Source organism: Meleagris gallopavo, chromosome 8 (assembly GCF_000146605.3).
Source record: "Meleagris gallopavo isolate NT-WF06-2002-E0010 breed Aviagen turkey brand Nicholas breeding stock chromosome 8, Turkey_5.1, whole genome shotgun sequence".
NCBI lineage: Eukaryota > Metazoa > Chordata > Aves > Galliformes > Phasianidae > Meleagris > Meleagris gallopavo.
The window spans coordinates 15,225,747-15,240,562 of record NC_015018.2 but is presented as its reverse complement, the minus strand read 5'-3'; the positions used below and the strand labels follow the sequence as shown (position 1 = coordinate 15,240,562).

At 38.8% G+C, this 14,816-nt stretch overlaps 1 protein-coding gene and 1 long non-coding RNA gene across 5 annotated transcripts in view; one reads left to right on the top strand and one right to left on the bottom strand.

The window, feature by feature from the left end:
* Nucleotides 1-14,816, top strand: part of ZSWIM8 (zinc finger SWIM-type containing 8) — a 68,276-nt gene that overhangs the window by 21,306 nt on the left and 32,154 nt on the right. For 3 of the 4 annotated variants that reach the window (XM_010714377.3, XM_031554414.1, XM_010714376.2), the window contains exons 2-6: nucleotides 2,356-2,509; nucleotides 3,504-3,598; nucleotides 9,184-9,356; nucleotides 11,051-11,158; nucleotides 14,014-14,095. In XM_010714377.3, the coding sequence (XP_010712679.1) occupies nucleotides 2,356-2,509; nucleotides 3,504-3,598; nucleotides 9,184-9,356; nucleotides 11,051-11,158; nucleotides 14,014-14,095 (612 nt within the window). Of the gene's footprint in view, nucleotides 1-2,355; nucleotides 2,510-3,503; nucleotides 3,599-9,183; nucleotides 9,357-11,050; nucleotides 11,159-14,013; nucleotides 14,096-14,661; nucleotides 14,783-14,816 lie in introns of all 4 variants that reach the window. The other variant, XM_010714378.2, reaches the window with a different exon arrangement.
* LOC109368794 overlaps nucleotides 14,037-14,816 on the bottom strand; it is a 2,405-nt gene continuing 1,625 nt past the window's right edge. Inside the window, exon 3 of the long non-coding RNA XR_002117138.1 lies at nucleotides 14,037-14,124. This is a non-coding gene — a long non-coding RNA (uncharacterized LOC109368794). The remainder of the gene's footprint in view (nucleotides 14,125-14,816) is intronic.

Below are 14,816 nucleotides of genomic sequence, written 5' to 3'. Positions count from 1 at the left end.
ACCTTTTGATGTAAGCAGGTATAAATCCCCCAATAGCAGATTTGTTTATCTAGAGATAAACTTTTGGAGAGGATCTCTTTGTTTAGTATTCAAAGAAAAATATTGTCTAATTTAAGCACTTAACTCATGGTGTCCAACCGAATGTACAGAAGACCTAATGGGGAAGTCCCTCTGTTCTGAATCCCATGCAGGTTAAGTGTCTATCACTGTGGCTGCACGTGGCACATCACCCTTGAAACTTAAAGCAGTTTAACTTCTTAATTTTAGTGTTTACATTATGTAGCAGCTTGGCTACTGTAAATTCACTCATCCTTTAAGTATCATCCAAATATTCTGTTATCTTCTACCATTTCTTTTCCAGGGCTCTTTTTCCATCTAGAAAATTAAACATTTTAGAGAAATCCGGTGTTTTATAGATAAGATTATTGCTTTTTAGATTATTTTTTCCACTTCAGATGTTACTGCTTTCACTTCATTCTGAGAATATCTAAACTATGTGCTGAGTGCGTGCTGAAGACAGCTGTTCCAGTTAATTGGCTGCTGGCTCCTGCAGGCTACTATTAACGCAGTACAGCTGATGAAACTGAGTTCAATACGAAGTCAGTCAGTTACCTTAGTTCACTGCAAATCTGGTAAAATCTCGAGTGCACTGGATCCTTCCTAACTGAGTAAATCCGAAAGGCTTCTCAAGTAGGGATGACTTTGATATACTTTTGGTGGATTTGTTTGTCCCAGGCTCGTTGTCATCCCACAGTGGTTTTTGCAGTCATGTTATGGCTATGTGGCTGAGCTGACATGACAATGCTCATGTGACTCATTTTCTCAATGAAACTGTAGTTTCTTCCCATTGTATGAAGTCTTGGTAGATCATGTGGAAGAATTAATCCAAGAGTCCCTGGCTCAAGAGGCTCCTGGGAACTTACTTCCTTCAAAGGATCCATGCTAATATGTTGTAATCATATGAGGGGGGCAGGGGTCTGTGGGGAGAAGTGGTGGCCAGCAGTAGGGTCCTGCTTGTGTCGTGTAGGGCTGTTTACCCAGCTTGCTCCTGGCTGGGGTCTGAAAAGCTCCCTGGGGTTCTCACTGAGTACTACTGCCCTATTACTGGCAAAAGTTAGATCATCCTGAAAATTGTTAGATCAGGGCATCACAGTTGTTTGATTCATCAGAAAGCATGTATGTTTCTTATGTTTAGTAGTACTAACTCTTTCCCACTTGGAATATGGATTTTTTTTTTCAGGACAGGTAATTTCAGCAATGCTTGTCATAGGGTTTTTCTTGAGCTAGTTTGGTTAGGCTTGAAGGAGAACAGCTGTGCTATGTAATGAAGTAGGTGGAGGGTAATTGCAGTGATCCTGCTACTGCTGCTCTGCTAGTACTGTTGACTCCTGGTAACTGATTGTAGGAGTCCTAGTCCATTGCAACTGTAAAGAAAAATATATGTAATAATAAGACATATTAATGGAATAATGGATTGCTTTTGCTGCTTTTCTGTCAACCCAGTGTGGCTTTGCTATTTCTGTCTGACCTTCATACCCCACACCACGTAGTTGTGAAAAGAAATACCACGCACTTGCAGTCTCTTTGAAAGATGCACAGGTGTTTCACCTCATACTAAAGTCTTTTTCAGATATTGTACCTTTAAGGGTAGAGATTGCTTAGTTATTATCTCTTTTTTTTTTAATGTTGTGTAATGAAGGACTTGGATAAAGTGCCTCTACAAAAACTGCAGTAAAAAACTCCAAGAAATACTTCTCCTTTCATTGCTCAGAGCAGTTTTGAGTACTAATGTACCTCGGTTTGTACTTTCTGTGGTATCTACTATTGTAGTAACAGCAGTGACATTTAAGCTGACTGCTGCACTAATTAACAATAGTGATTTTCTTTAGTTAGCTGTGCTGGCTGTCAGAAGGGGAAATAAGATGACTTTCCCCTAAAATCTTGTGTATCTGCTTGCAGTAAAGAAAGGTATAACTCACTTAACCATCACTGTACATTTTACAATCTGTGCTCGCACATTTGTGGATGGGAGTATAGCACAGTAAAAGATAGGGTTCATCTATAATGTAGAATAAAAATTGCTGGTGGTGGAGAAATAATCCTGTGACAGTAAAAGACTGCTGATCTGTGAGAAGGGAATGCTGCCTAATGAATCTCTGGGGCTGAAAACAAACGTAAGGTTGGCAAATAGTCAGTTTTTTAGAAAATTTCTGTGCTGCCTTTCATTGTACTATCAAAATAGCTCTTTGAATTTGGTGAGTTAGGCGGGGATGTGCTCTCTGCTCTAATGCCTTTTGCCTCTCCTCAGTTCAGTTCCCTCAGTGGCTAATTGCATTTTGTTTCTTGTCTTGCCAGATGGGCTGGTGATCCCATTGGTGGAACTGTCTGCAAAACAGGTTGCATTTCACATTCCATTTGAGGTCGTGGAAAAAGTTTATCCTCCAGTTCCTGAGCAACTACAGCTTCGGATTGCCTTTTGGAGTTTCCCTGAAAATGAGGAAGATATTAGGTAATGCTTACTATTTCTGCTCACTGATGCTTAAGGGAAAGTTCTGTTCACTAGAGAACAATCACTGTCCATGTAATGTCCTGTATATTGGCTGCTCTTGCTGTTGCTATGTGGACTTTGTAATATATGGGTGGGTTACTGTAGGAGATGTGCAATGGTATGGATTCTTATTGTGGGTTCAGTTGCCCTGCTTGCATCCCAGGAAGAACATATAAACGTGCAGGTTCTGTGTGTAACTGAAACAGGATAAATGCTTGCCTTGGTTTGCTTGACTGTGTAACCTGTTTGTTGACTTTTATCCTTACATAAATCTTATGTGGTATTCTGTCCAGTTTGAATCTGTTGCTTCAATCAGAACTTAGCTGAGCTCAGGAATTATTAGGGAGGACTCTCTCTCTTTGCAAGTTTTTTATTGGTGTAAGTAGGAGAATCAGAATTTGCTGAGCACATCAGCAATCAGAGTAGATACAGCCAGGGAAATAACTGTATTTCTTATGTTTCCCCATTAATTGATTGAGTGTATAATCAGAACCTCAGTGCTGTTAGGTCTTTTACGAATGTATTTTGTCTGAAGCTTTTTTTCTGTAGGCTGCCTATCAATGCAACCGTGCATCTGGAATTTTGTAGGATAGCAGTGGTATCTGTAGTCTTTTAGAAAGAATCATCCTGGCAATTCTTAAATGCTTTCATCTAACATTTTAGTATCGGGTTGGGGAGTTAGTGCCAGAAGTACTGATACAGTTATAAAGGTCACCTGTGATGGAACAGAGCACTTCAGCTGTTGGTCATACATGCTCGTTAGTCTGATGAGCACAGATGTAAAAAATCTCACATGACCATGTGGGCAACTTGTCTAGAAGTACAAGGTTTTACTGTGACGTGCTGAAGTTGGAATGTAAGTGATTTTAGGTAAATGATTTTGTATTTCAGATGATGATAATGCAAAGTTTCTCAGAAACTACTAATCTTGATTTGTTATGTTTTTCACTTACAGACTGTACTCATGTTTGGCTAACGGCAGTGCAGATGAGTTCCAGAGAGGGGAGCAGCTGTTCAGAGTGAGGGCAGTCAAAGACCCTCTCCAGATAGGTAAGAACTCTGCAGCTCCATGTCTCTAGATTTCATTTAGCTTCCCAAAACTATGTCTCAAAACTAGTTTTTCTGTATCCTAGACTAAACTCCATGCTATACGTGTTTTGTGTGATGTCTTAAGCTAAATGTTCTGTTTATTTCAGCCTTTGTCAGCTCAGTGAAATTCAGTGAAAAGCCAGATTAGTTCTGCAAATTAGACCCTTACTCTGTCTCAACATTTTGGGAAAAACTTTATAGAATGCCTTTGTCTCCATAATGCTTAAACTCCTCATTAATAAAAAGAAATTGGCTTTCTATCAGTCTGATCCATTTAATCCCTTGCCTAAAGTGTGTTTATGGCAGAGATGAAGTTTACAGGCTTAAATGTTATTCTTACTGCAAAATAGTTGTGTTTATAATGCAGGTACTTTGGTAGTATTAAGGCAGAAGGAAATTCCTGTTGCTGCACAGTGAGTTTCATCCTCACTTCTTCTCACTTACCTTGCTATTTTAATGTTTTATGGTTGTGAGAACTAATCTTCAACAAGAGACTGGCATCTGGATTTTTCATGAAATCATTTTAAGTAAGGAAAAATATTGAGTTATCTTCTCCAGTAACAGCTGTTAGATAGGAAGGAATTATGTGAAATAAAGACACTGGTGTGTGTCAAGGTGGATCACATCAATTCAATGCAGACATTATTTTCTGAAAGTATAAACTTCAGAATTAGTTTATTGATCAGCATGTGGGAACTATGATGGTGTAAATGGATGTATAACATTAAGGAAGGAAGTCCCTATATCTTTGTGAGATGAGGGATAGGGAGTCCTATGAGCCTGTTCAGTCTCTGATACTGGCAATGACTAACTGTTGATGATCAACTGAATGAATAAATTTAGTAAAGAATAGAAAAGGAACTCGTGCTGTTGAGGGATGTTGAGGGTGAAAGAGACAGTCATGTAAATTGCAAGACATTTATAAACTATTTTCTGAATATGAGGTAAAAGGTGCAGAACGGTTTTATCTAGACTGTTATCTACTGTAATAATGGTAGTAGGAATTGTTGGAAATAGAAGTGCTTCCTCATAGATAAGGTATGTTGAGTTGTTAGTGAGACCAGACAATAATTTAGGATCATGAACAAAATCAAGCTAGAAGTGAATTTTGAGTGCATACGTAATCTGCTAATGTTAGTATTGCGATGCTGTAAGAGACCTCTAAGGCTGAAATTCAGGCAGGAAAATACTTGAGAGAGGAAAAAAATGAGTTAAAATGAAACTTGCTGAAATTCAGTAGTTCCTGCGACTTTAACAATGGAAAAGAACGTAAAAATTTAATATACTGTGTTTGCACTGTTGTCGAAACTTGTTTCAGTAATAAATTAAAAAGACAAGGAGGTGTGGAAGAATGTAAATTAACAAAGTCTGGGGATGTTTGTTCAAAACCTATGCTTAGGGGAGGAGGAAAGGAAGAGGAGGTGGTGTACAATAGCACCAGGGAGAAACTTCTCCAGTACACGTACAGCAACTGGGCTTCTTGACAAAGGATTTTGTGTTTGGAAGGGAAGGAAGGAACTTTGTTTAAACAGTAATGCTGCTTCCTCCTTAGCAGAGAAACATTATCTAGTGGATTCTTTTTTTTCCCCATGAATAGCAGCCCAGAAGAAGGGCAGTGGGTGGATGTAAGTTCAGTTCATTGCTGTTAATGATTTTAAAGTGTGTGGCTGCAGTTTCAAGTTTTGTGTACTCACAAACGTGAAAATAAATGTAAGAAATGAAGCAACTTTTTGACAGTGTCTTTAATTTTGAGGAAGAGTGAGCAGTGTAGTGTGCTATTGTGACAGGAGAAAGGTTGAACAGTGCTTTTGTACTCTTCTGTCCCATTTCCTTTGCAGGGGCTGTCTGTTATAAGACTTATATTTTTCCTCTTCCAATGTAAATGAGTAATCATGGTCATCTTGTCCTCATGCAAATCCATAGCCATAATTTCTGAACAATAGCACTTCTTCACTACATTCCACAAACTTGCTTCTTTAGAGTTTTGTACTGTATATATACAAATAATAGGCTTTTATAGGCCTTCTCTCACACATTCTTTTTGTAGCAGTCATCTACCTGACTCCTTGCACTGAAGAAGTTATTGATGTTCACAAGTAGGTGTGTTTTAGTCGCTAATTTCAGGGATTTACTTTCTATTTCATTGTTAATGAGGAAGACAGCAGCAGATTCAACATCTCAAGCAGAGTCATCAAGTCTCTGCTTTTTAGAGTTTCTTCTAACTTGGTTTAAAAAGGAAAAAAAAAATATCCCGAATTGCTTTGCATTAATTCCTATCTAAAGGTCTTTGTTCAGCTATTGTTTTTCAATTTCTGTTAGTCCTAAGAAACCTGGAGGAAAAGTTCTTAAATTCCATGAATAATAGAGCTTGTTTGCTACCATTGCTATGGAGGCATCAGAACTATCAAATATCAGCAAAGAAATCCTGGAAACTGCGTTACAAGTAGTATTCTTAGGAGGGCGGTGTTAATTCATAGGTGGCTTAAACTGTTTAATTCCAATTGCTTACTGAGTGGCCTGGGGTGTTTCAAATTTGTGTTTCCACCTGAAAAGGACTAATAGAACCCAGAAAAACAAACTTTAAATTTCTCAATAAATGATTTTCATTTTTAAAATAAATATAAGTGCAAGAGACATTGATGTAGCCATCATAGTTATCTTAAAATTCTGAAAACTGGGTTATATCCAGTGGGAAGTATACATTTCTTTTGGATGTTTTTCCTGAAAAATTAAGGCTTAGGGGTAGAGTAGTGAGAATGATGGGTTGTGGACCAAAAAACAAAGCATCTCTGTTTTGCAGGACCCAATCCATGCAGCAGTTTATTACTCCCTGATTTTCTGTTTGATGAAACCACGTGTATTAATTGAGTATCATACTGGACATTGTAGTGCTACCACTGCATGATGTAGATTGCTCCTGGTAGTGTTCGTCCACCAAACATCCTCTGTAGCATTGTTACTGCCTGCTTGACAAATTTGTTCTGTGTGTAAGCAGTAAATCTGGTGCTTGTGAGAAGATCACTCTCTCTGTGTAGAAAGCCTGAATATTTTCATTGAAGCACTGGACTTGGTCTGCACAGAGCATTTAAGAAAAATGGTGGCATGTGGAGTGAGGCTCCTGACAGAGCAATTCTTCTGGCCTGCAGCCCGTTCTTGAGGCCTCGTGGGATGGAGCTTGCCAAGAATAGAATACATCTTAATTTTTTTGTTAAGTTGCATACAGTGTCAAAATTAATACTGCTGATGCATGTAAGTGGGTTTTTTTGTAATGTATTGCTTTGTGAGGAGCAGATAGGCTGTTATCAGGTAGTTGGGAGCAGGGGGTGGATCTAAGGGAAGAATGCTCCTGGTGATCCCCATGAGGTAACTGAATTACTCAGATGTGCAGTAGGCATGGCTCTTGTCCTCACGTTCAAGCAGGTAGATTAGGGCTGTGGTCAGCCAGTGAGAAAATAGTTGCAGCTAGGCTGTAAATGAGTGCTCTTGATGACCATTTCATTTATCTGTAGCATTGGGCTAGGAAGTCCAGAATGGTCCCCCTCACTGTCACCTTCTCTGTCTTTGCAGGTTCAGATTTTGATTAGCTGTGCAGTGAGAACTGAATTGTGGTATTTATCCTGGTATTTGTGGTAGTCATTAATAGATCCCAGGTATTTTCCCTTGTGTGGTTTCCTGTGCCATGCCACATGCAGTTGTTCAGCACAGCAAGGTTGGCAGGGCAAAAGAATCAAGGGAGATCTGCTTGAAATAGCAGTTTCAGGGGCAGACGTTCATCCAGCTACAAATTGTATTGAAGCTGTGATGTCATGCTGAAGCCCTTAACATTTTTTTTTTCTCTCGTTGTAGCAGTTCTTCCCCCTTTGCATTCGATCGGTGCTGTCTTCATATACAAATAAAATATTCGTGGTAGGAGCTTGAAAAGGAGCATAGCTGTGACCTGTTCTTCTCTAGCACCTTTAGCATATTTGTTTTTCTCAGTGCTAGAGAATTGCCACGCTTGCAGTTTGTGAAGTGCTTTATTTTTGTGAAAATTAGGGCATTTTGGCATTAGTCTGAGGTGCTTCCAATGTACTAGAAGGACTAGCTGAACTGTTTCGGTTGTGTTATCCAAGTGTGGAATATAAATTAGAACTGTAGATAGTAATAAGCTGCACAGCAATTTTGTGGTGAATGCCTTCTTTTGTTTTGATTCTGTTCCAATTGCTAAAATGGCCAAAGAACTTGGGGGGCATTATGTGTACTAATCAAAATAATCACCCAGATCTGGAAGAGGATTTGAACTCTGGTGAACAGGAAAAATAGAAGGGTTAAGTAAGGTAAGTTTGCATTGGCATGGGATTGTAGTTTGAGGAAGAAATACTGCGCATTGTTTTAGATGGAATTTAGTAGGTCATATGCACTCCAAATGCCATCTTTATAATAACCTCACAATATTGTTATAAAAGCTTAATAGTGTGAATTTGTAATGTGTTTGCCTGTTCTGATGAGGGGAAAATTTTTAGTCGTCAATCTCAAGCCATATTTTTTATGTAAGGTAGATTGTTGGACTGAATTTTGGTTATGACGTTGATACCTTTTGTGTTTTCTATGCTGCTTTAAAACTGAATTTGAGACTGGCAAAAAGGGTCTGAGGCTGAAACTCGTTGCTGTAGAAGATGATTTACTGGCGATTGGAACCTTAAAGACAAACAGAAGATTCATGTTCCTGATAGCCTTTTCCTGCTTGTAATATGTGTGCCTCGGCTGTAGAGGAAGACTCATTGCGTGTACAACTGGGATGCATAGCATATGAGATTACATAAAGCCAAGTCTTGTTGAAGTGTTTTATTATTCTGCCTGAAATTAGATTTATAATTCATGTATTTGTTCACTGAATAGCAAGGCTGGATTCTTTTAAGTGTTGTTTTTTAATTTTTTCTTTTTTGTCTATTCTAGTTTAAACAAGTAGGATTTTTGTTTGTTTGTTTTCTGAGTACATGGTTTACAAAAATAGGATTTTTGCAACAGTATAAGTAGGTATGTGATTTAAGAGAAATTGGTAGCTTTTGAAGGCACAAGTTAATAGTAAGTGTTGAGGCACAAGTGCTGCCTTCTTTAGTGCCCTACAAAATTGTGAAAATTGACAGAGTTGGAAGTAATTCTCAAGAAGTCACCTAACCTGTTCCGCACTGTTGCTGGAGTCAGTTAACACAGAGGTCATGCCTGAAGTATGTATAGCCTAACTTTGACCCTGTGATCAAAAAGTCACGCTTTTCAGCAGTGGCTTTACCCAGTCCTGCTTTTCTTTGTAAAATGTGAATGAATATATTAAAATCTGTTTGGTTTCTTTTAACCTTTTACAGTGTCTTATGTCTCTCTGCTAATTACCATAATTGATTGGGAAGAAAGAAGTGCTAGAGACTCTAAACTGATGCCCATCCCAGTGTAGGTGTTGTTGCTAGACACATTATTTTGCTGTTTAAATGGCTCATAGTTTAATTTTCACGCTATCTGAATCTGCCTCCCAGGCATCACAATAGTAACTTTGGACTTCTGAATTTTAACAGGTTTCCATCTGAGTGCCACTGTGGTACCCCCGCAGATGATGTCACCCAAAGGTGCATACAATGTGGCAGTGATGTTTGACCGATGCAGGATCACATCATGCAGCTGTACCTGTGGTGCTGGGGCCAAGTGGTGTGCTCACGTCGTGGCGCTCTGTCTCTTCCGGATACACAATGTAGGCCTCGAAGTACACTTCTGCTCTCCCCCAGCACCCTCTTCTCTGAGTCTCTTGTCATTACAATTTTATGCAACATGAGCACTCTTTAAGGAAATTGTTCTTGGCACTCCTTCTGGTTACAGATTGTGCTAATGTGCACTCATAGTTGCAGTCTGCGGTGTGAGTTGACTGAAACTCTAAGCTGCAGAATGTCCTTTGATAATGTGCAAATTGCTCAGAGTAGATACAGTTGTTTCTGGGCCCTTCCTGTTTCTCGTTTAAATGCTAAAGTTATTCGTTCTTTCTCAGTTCTGCAAGGAGTGGAAGATCATCAATAGTTAGTCTTTTATTAAAAGTCTTGATTGTAGGATCACCGAGAGTGCAGAAGGAAAGTAATTTTGATTCCTACTGGCCTTTATGTTCATCCATTCATTTTAACTCATACTGAGATAGACAAGTGTCATTTTTGACCCTTTCAAACATTCAATATGTTTATAATTTTACTCGACTGCTAGCATTCTCCTTGTATAAAGGAGAAAGTAGGTATTTCTTGTTCCAAAGATTCCAGGTGAAAACAGGTACAATCATCATGCAATATACAAGCTGGAAGTTCAGATTTAGATAGCTGTTTATTTCTTCAGTCTTTATGAAGCAATGAGAAATTTATTTTAAGGGAGGATGAAGTGTGGATGATTGAAATAAACTGAAGGTTTGCTGCTGTTTCAGAATATTTTATAGCTAACGTGGTTATGATCAACTCCAGTTTCTTTAAATGAGTGCTATAACCTGATGAAGCTTGATGACATTTCACAATGAGCAATCGTGATAGGCTTAAATTCATCCTTAGGCGTAATCATTGGAATATCAATTCACTTTCTGTACTTAAGGCAGGAAAGTTGTCAAAAAAAAAAAAAGAGTTCTGCTTCAAGATAGCTTCATTTTTAAAAGTGGATATTGAAACTTAAAAATTTCAATAACAGTGTTTACTCTCAAAATTTGAACTCTGTGTAAAATAAAAATGACCACTTTCTGCCTAGTCCTTTCTTCTACCTGAAAGGTAACAGCGAAAGCATTTTCATATTTGTGTATATTAGCTGCTTTATAGCAAATTACAAGCCAAGGGATATTGTTGCTCATAAATTGGTATCAGAAGCATCCTTATTATCAAAGTGCATTTTCCTGCTTCCAGGTTAAATTTTAGTTGTGTTCCATTTAGTACTACTTATTCCGTGTAGTGAACAAAGTTAAGAAACTGATATTTATTTTATGATTTGTTGTTTGAAGATATGGGAAGGGGCTGGTTTTAAGGTGGGAAAAAAAAAATCTGTAATGAGATAAATGAGACAGTTGTGAGTCTGTGAAATGCCCCCCCCCACAGAGCTGGTTGCTTTGCCGGAGGCTTGAAGAATTATGTCCCATTTTAGAGATCTGTTTGCAAAATCCCTGCCAGTATTTGTGCAATTGCTAGAAACAACAGATCTTAAGCACAGCTGCTAAGGCAGTTTCTTTGACAAGAAACTCTTAAAAACAGTCTTGCTAAAACGTAGACAGCTTATTTGCATCTTATCGGCTGTGCTCTGCTTAATGAGGTGAGAAGACCAAGCATGATATGCATCAGCATAGCCACTGTTCATGACACTTTGTCCACTTAGTGGGCACTTCATTATGCCTGATCTGTAGATGGCAATTGATATATCCTCTTCTTTATCCAGGCATCTGCGGTATGCTTACGAGCACCTGTTTCTGAGTCCTTGTCTCGGCTACAAAGAGACCAATTGCAAAAATTTGCTCAGTACCTAATCAGTGAACTTCCACAACAGGTAAATGGGGACAATCAATAGGACTGACTTTTTGTTAAATTCACTCGCTGATATTTTATTTGAATTTGTGTGATGCCTTTTGTTACAAGATGACTGGTTTTTCTTTGTGATTGTAAGTTGCTGAGAAGCCTTTTAGTACTTGCTCTTTTCAAGCTTGTTATTCTGTTATTTGACAATTGTCTACTGCTGAGTGAAAGACTAGAAGCGTCTTTTAAAGAAGAAAGAGAAGTGTATTAGCTTGAGGAAGTAAAGTTCAAACAGTAAAATAACTACAGGGTGATGAAAAAGTTTGGTGAGAGTAAGTCGAGTTATTTCTTTTTTTGTGCTTTTTGGTTGATTAAATGGATAAGACTACTCAGGGGGGATGTGTTTTATGCTCTAGATAGCTACTTTCTAATGCACCCTTGTGGTGACCTTGTGACTTCCCCCAGTGCAGTCTCTTGGGGATCTTGCAAGAATCATTTGGGTTGTGGAAAGTAATAGGCTTTACATATTGCTAGTTAAAGGCAAAATCTGCTCTATTATTCTTTAAATAATAGAGTAGTTCAAGATCGGGTCATCTCTGTAATCGGTCTAAAATGCTTATGCGTATTGCGCCAAGTCCCTAAAAGACTGTGAAATGTTTGCACGAAAATTAAAAATATAAGGCCTTGGCAACTTTTAATTCTTGTTCAACTGAAGGAGGTTGAGAGATGCTGCCTTGCACGAGTTTGTCTCATTTCAATATTGTGTGCATTATGTCTAAGACTTGTGTTACTGTCAGCATGTACTGACGTATTATGATAATATCCTTGGGACACCAAGATATTCTATTGATAAAACACTCTGTAAATTTCCTTCAGAAATACTAATCTTCTTAGGAAATGAAGAAATCATATAAAATGAAAATGATGATTAAAAAAACCCAACAACTAAACTAAACCACCTTTTTTGATGCTGAGAGTTGAACATCAATTCTGTATGCTGCTTGCTGTGTTAAATGAAAGACAGCTTGTCAATGGTTTATGGGCTGGTTCGGCCCGGTTCCGTGACTAGAAGGGCGGAGGGATCCGTGGATTCGTGCCCCCGGAAAAGGAAAATAGGGGACCCCGCAATAATTGAAAACAGTGGCAACAATCTGAGGTGAAACAAACTAATTTACTAAATATGGTATTAGCAGAATATAAGGAGAGAGGGTGAGAGAGTGAGAGAGAGTGAGTGTGTGAAATTGAAGGTGGATCGGCCTCACCACAACGCTGAGATGAGAAGTGCAGTCCAGTTGAGCCGATGAAGAAGCGCAGGCAGAGAAGCTCAGGCAGAGAAGTGCAAGCGAAGCAGCGCAGGCAAAGAAGAGAGCATCAGATGACCTTGCCGGGAGTTATATCTCCTCGCTGACTGCAAAGCCCCCTGGGGAAGTGTAGGTCTTCTTCTCCGGTCAGGCACCCGGAACTTGAGCATCAGCAGTCAAACCCCCAGTGCATTACATGATGTTATGATGTGGAATACTGATAACGAAAAATCATGAAACCATGACACAGCTTCTCTTCCCTGTTTAAGGTCTCAAAGCTTTTGTGACTAGTCTGATGTTTAATAAAGGAGAGCTTTAAAAAGTTGATAGTGGTACTACTAGTTTCCTGAATAGCATGTGAGCTGCTTGATATAATGCTTTCATGTATTCTGTCTGCTTCTTCTTGCAGGGTTTATTTTTCCGTTCATGTGTTCCAGCTGTGCATCCATGCATCTGGACAATTTAATTACTACTATCTTGCCAGATAGTCTGAAACAGTGCTGCACAACAGAAAAGTTTAGGTTTTCTTGGCAGATGCATCTTAATCTTTGTTATGTAATTCCCTTGAAAAAGGAAAGGCATGGCCCAAATTCTTCTAGCAGTCTCATTGCTGGTCTCTGATATTTCTGAATGGAGATACTTTGATATACTGGGACTGAATCTTGACTATATGTTATAAGATTAGTGTAGGCCATTCACATGATTTTATTTTGTAGAAATGTGAAATGTCCACAGCTGTTGTATGGAGAGAGGTGAAGAAATATCAGACTTCCTGCTGCAAGTCATTTAAATCCTAATTTCTTAAACTGTTCCAAGTATGTATGCCAAGGACTAAGTGGGTCTAAGTTCCCAGCCCAGACTTAGATTGAAATAAGGGAAGAACAGTTTCCTGCTATGCGTTTTTTTTTTCTTTCACAAAGGCCACTGTTAGGGTATGTCTGCTCAGGACTGCACAGTCAGGTGTGAGCCCTCTCTGCTTACACGCTGAACTGACTAGAATCTATGGCTGCATTCATTTAGTGCTGACACTACATTAGTTTACTGCTGACTAAGTTAAAATATATATGGTCTCTCTGTGAAAAGCATGGTAAATGAGCTAAGTTATGTAAAAAAAAAAAAAAAAGTTATGTACAGATGTAACTTACAGTTTGTGCCTCTGTTCCCTTCAGCTTGATTTTGAGAGAAATGATGTAGGAACAAGAAATGTAGAACATTTAAAAGTGCAGGAAAATGGTGACATTGACTGTGCTCACTTCCATACCTCACAATATTAGTTGTAGTATTGCTGTCTCCTCAAGAAACGAGAAAGCAGCTGATAACCTATGATTCTTTTCTGTACTTCTTAGAGTGTGAAGGTAGGAAGTAAGCTTTGAATGTTATGTTTGCTCTGAGAAAGGAGAGGGAAGTGTAACAACTACTTTGCTGTTGTATGACCTTTAGCACCCTCTACTGTCCTTTCTGAAAAGATGACTGTATTTGATACTTCAAATATTGAGTCCTTCAGTTAGGAAAATCCAGGCAGATCGTCAGCTGTTTATATTGGGGTAAGAAACACTGTTTATACTGAAAGTTTCCTTCATGTTTGCAGATTCTTCCAACTGCTCAGCGTTTGCTGGATGAACTGTTATCTTCTCAGTCAACTGCAATCAACACAGTGTGTGGAGCCCCAGGTAACCTTGATATATGTTATTTCTGTAATCTGCGTTGAAGACAGAAAACAGATATGTTTCTATTGCCTTGAGTTTCTGAACTGATAGGTTACTGAGTGTCTGGGATTGGAAGTGAAGGTCAAGGAAAAGGGTTAAGTACAAGCAAGCATGTAGTGCAGTGGCAGGAAATTGTTACTGTAATGGACTCCTTGGAGTAAATTCAGAGAAAGGCAGCATCAGACAATGCGCTTTTCTAACTAGAAGATTTTTCTATTTAACTACTTCAGTTCCAGGAAGTGTTGGTAGGTTTTCTATCCCACGTACAGAAGTCCATATTTCTCAAAGAAGTTAATTGGTTTCTGTTGGCATAATCTGTAAGTTTCTCCCAATCCACCCAGCTCTAGTGCATGACAGTTTTGTCTCCCAATTAAGCATTGCCAGTTATTCAGGTAAGTATAATATTTTGAGATAGTTCTCCAATGGGTGAAATAAACTGAGTAACACTGCTTTGTGCTCCCTGTAATCCCGGTGGTTGGGCACACGGAGAAAAATCTCTTCAAAACCTGTGTATGTGTTCTTGTGTCAAGATCCCACTGCTGGACCCTCTGCATCAGATCAAAGCACCTGGTACCTAGATGAATCTACCCTGAGTGACAACATAAAGAAAACCCTTCATAAATTCTGTGGGCCCTCTCCTGTTGTTTTCAGGTAAATGATCTTTTCCTGAAGAGAAAAAAGAAAT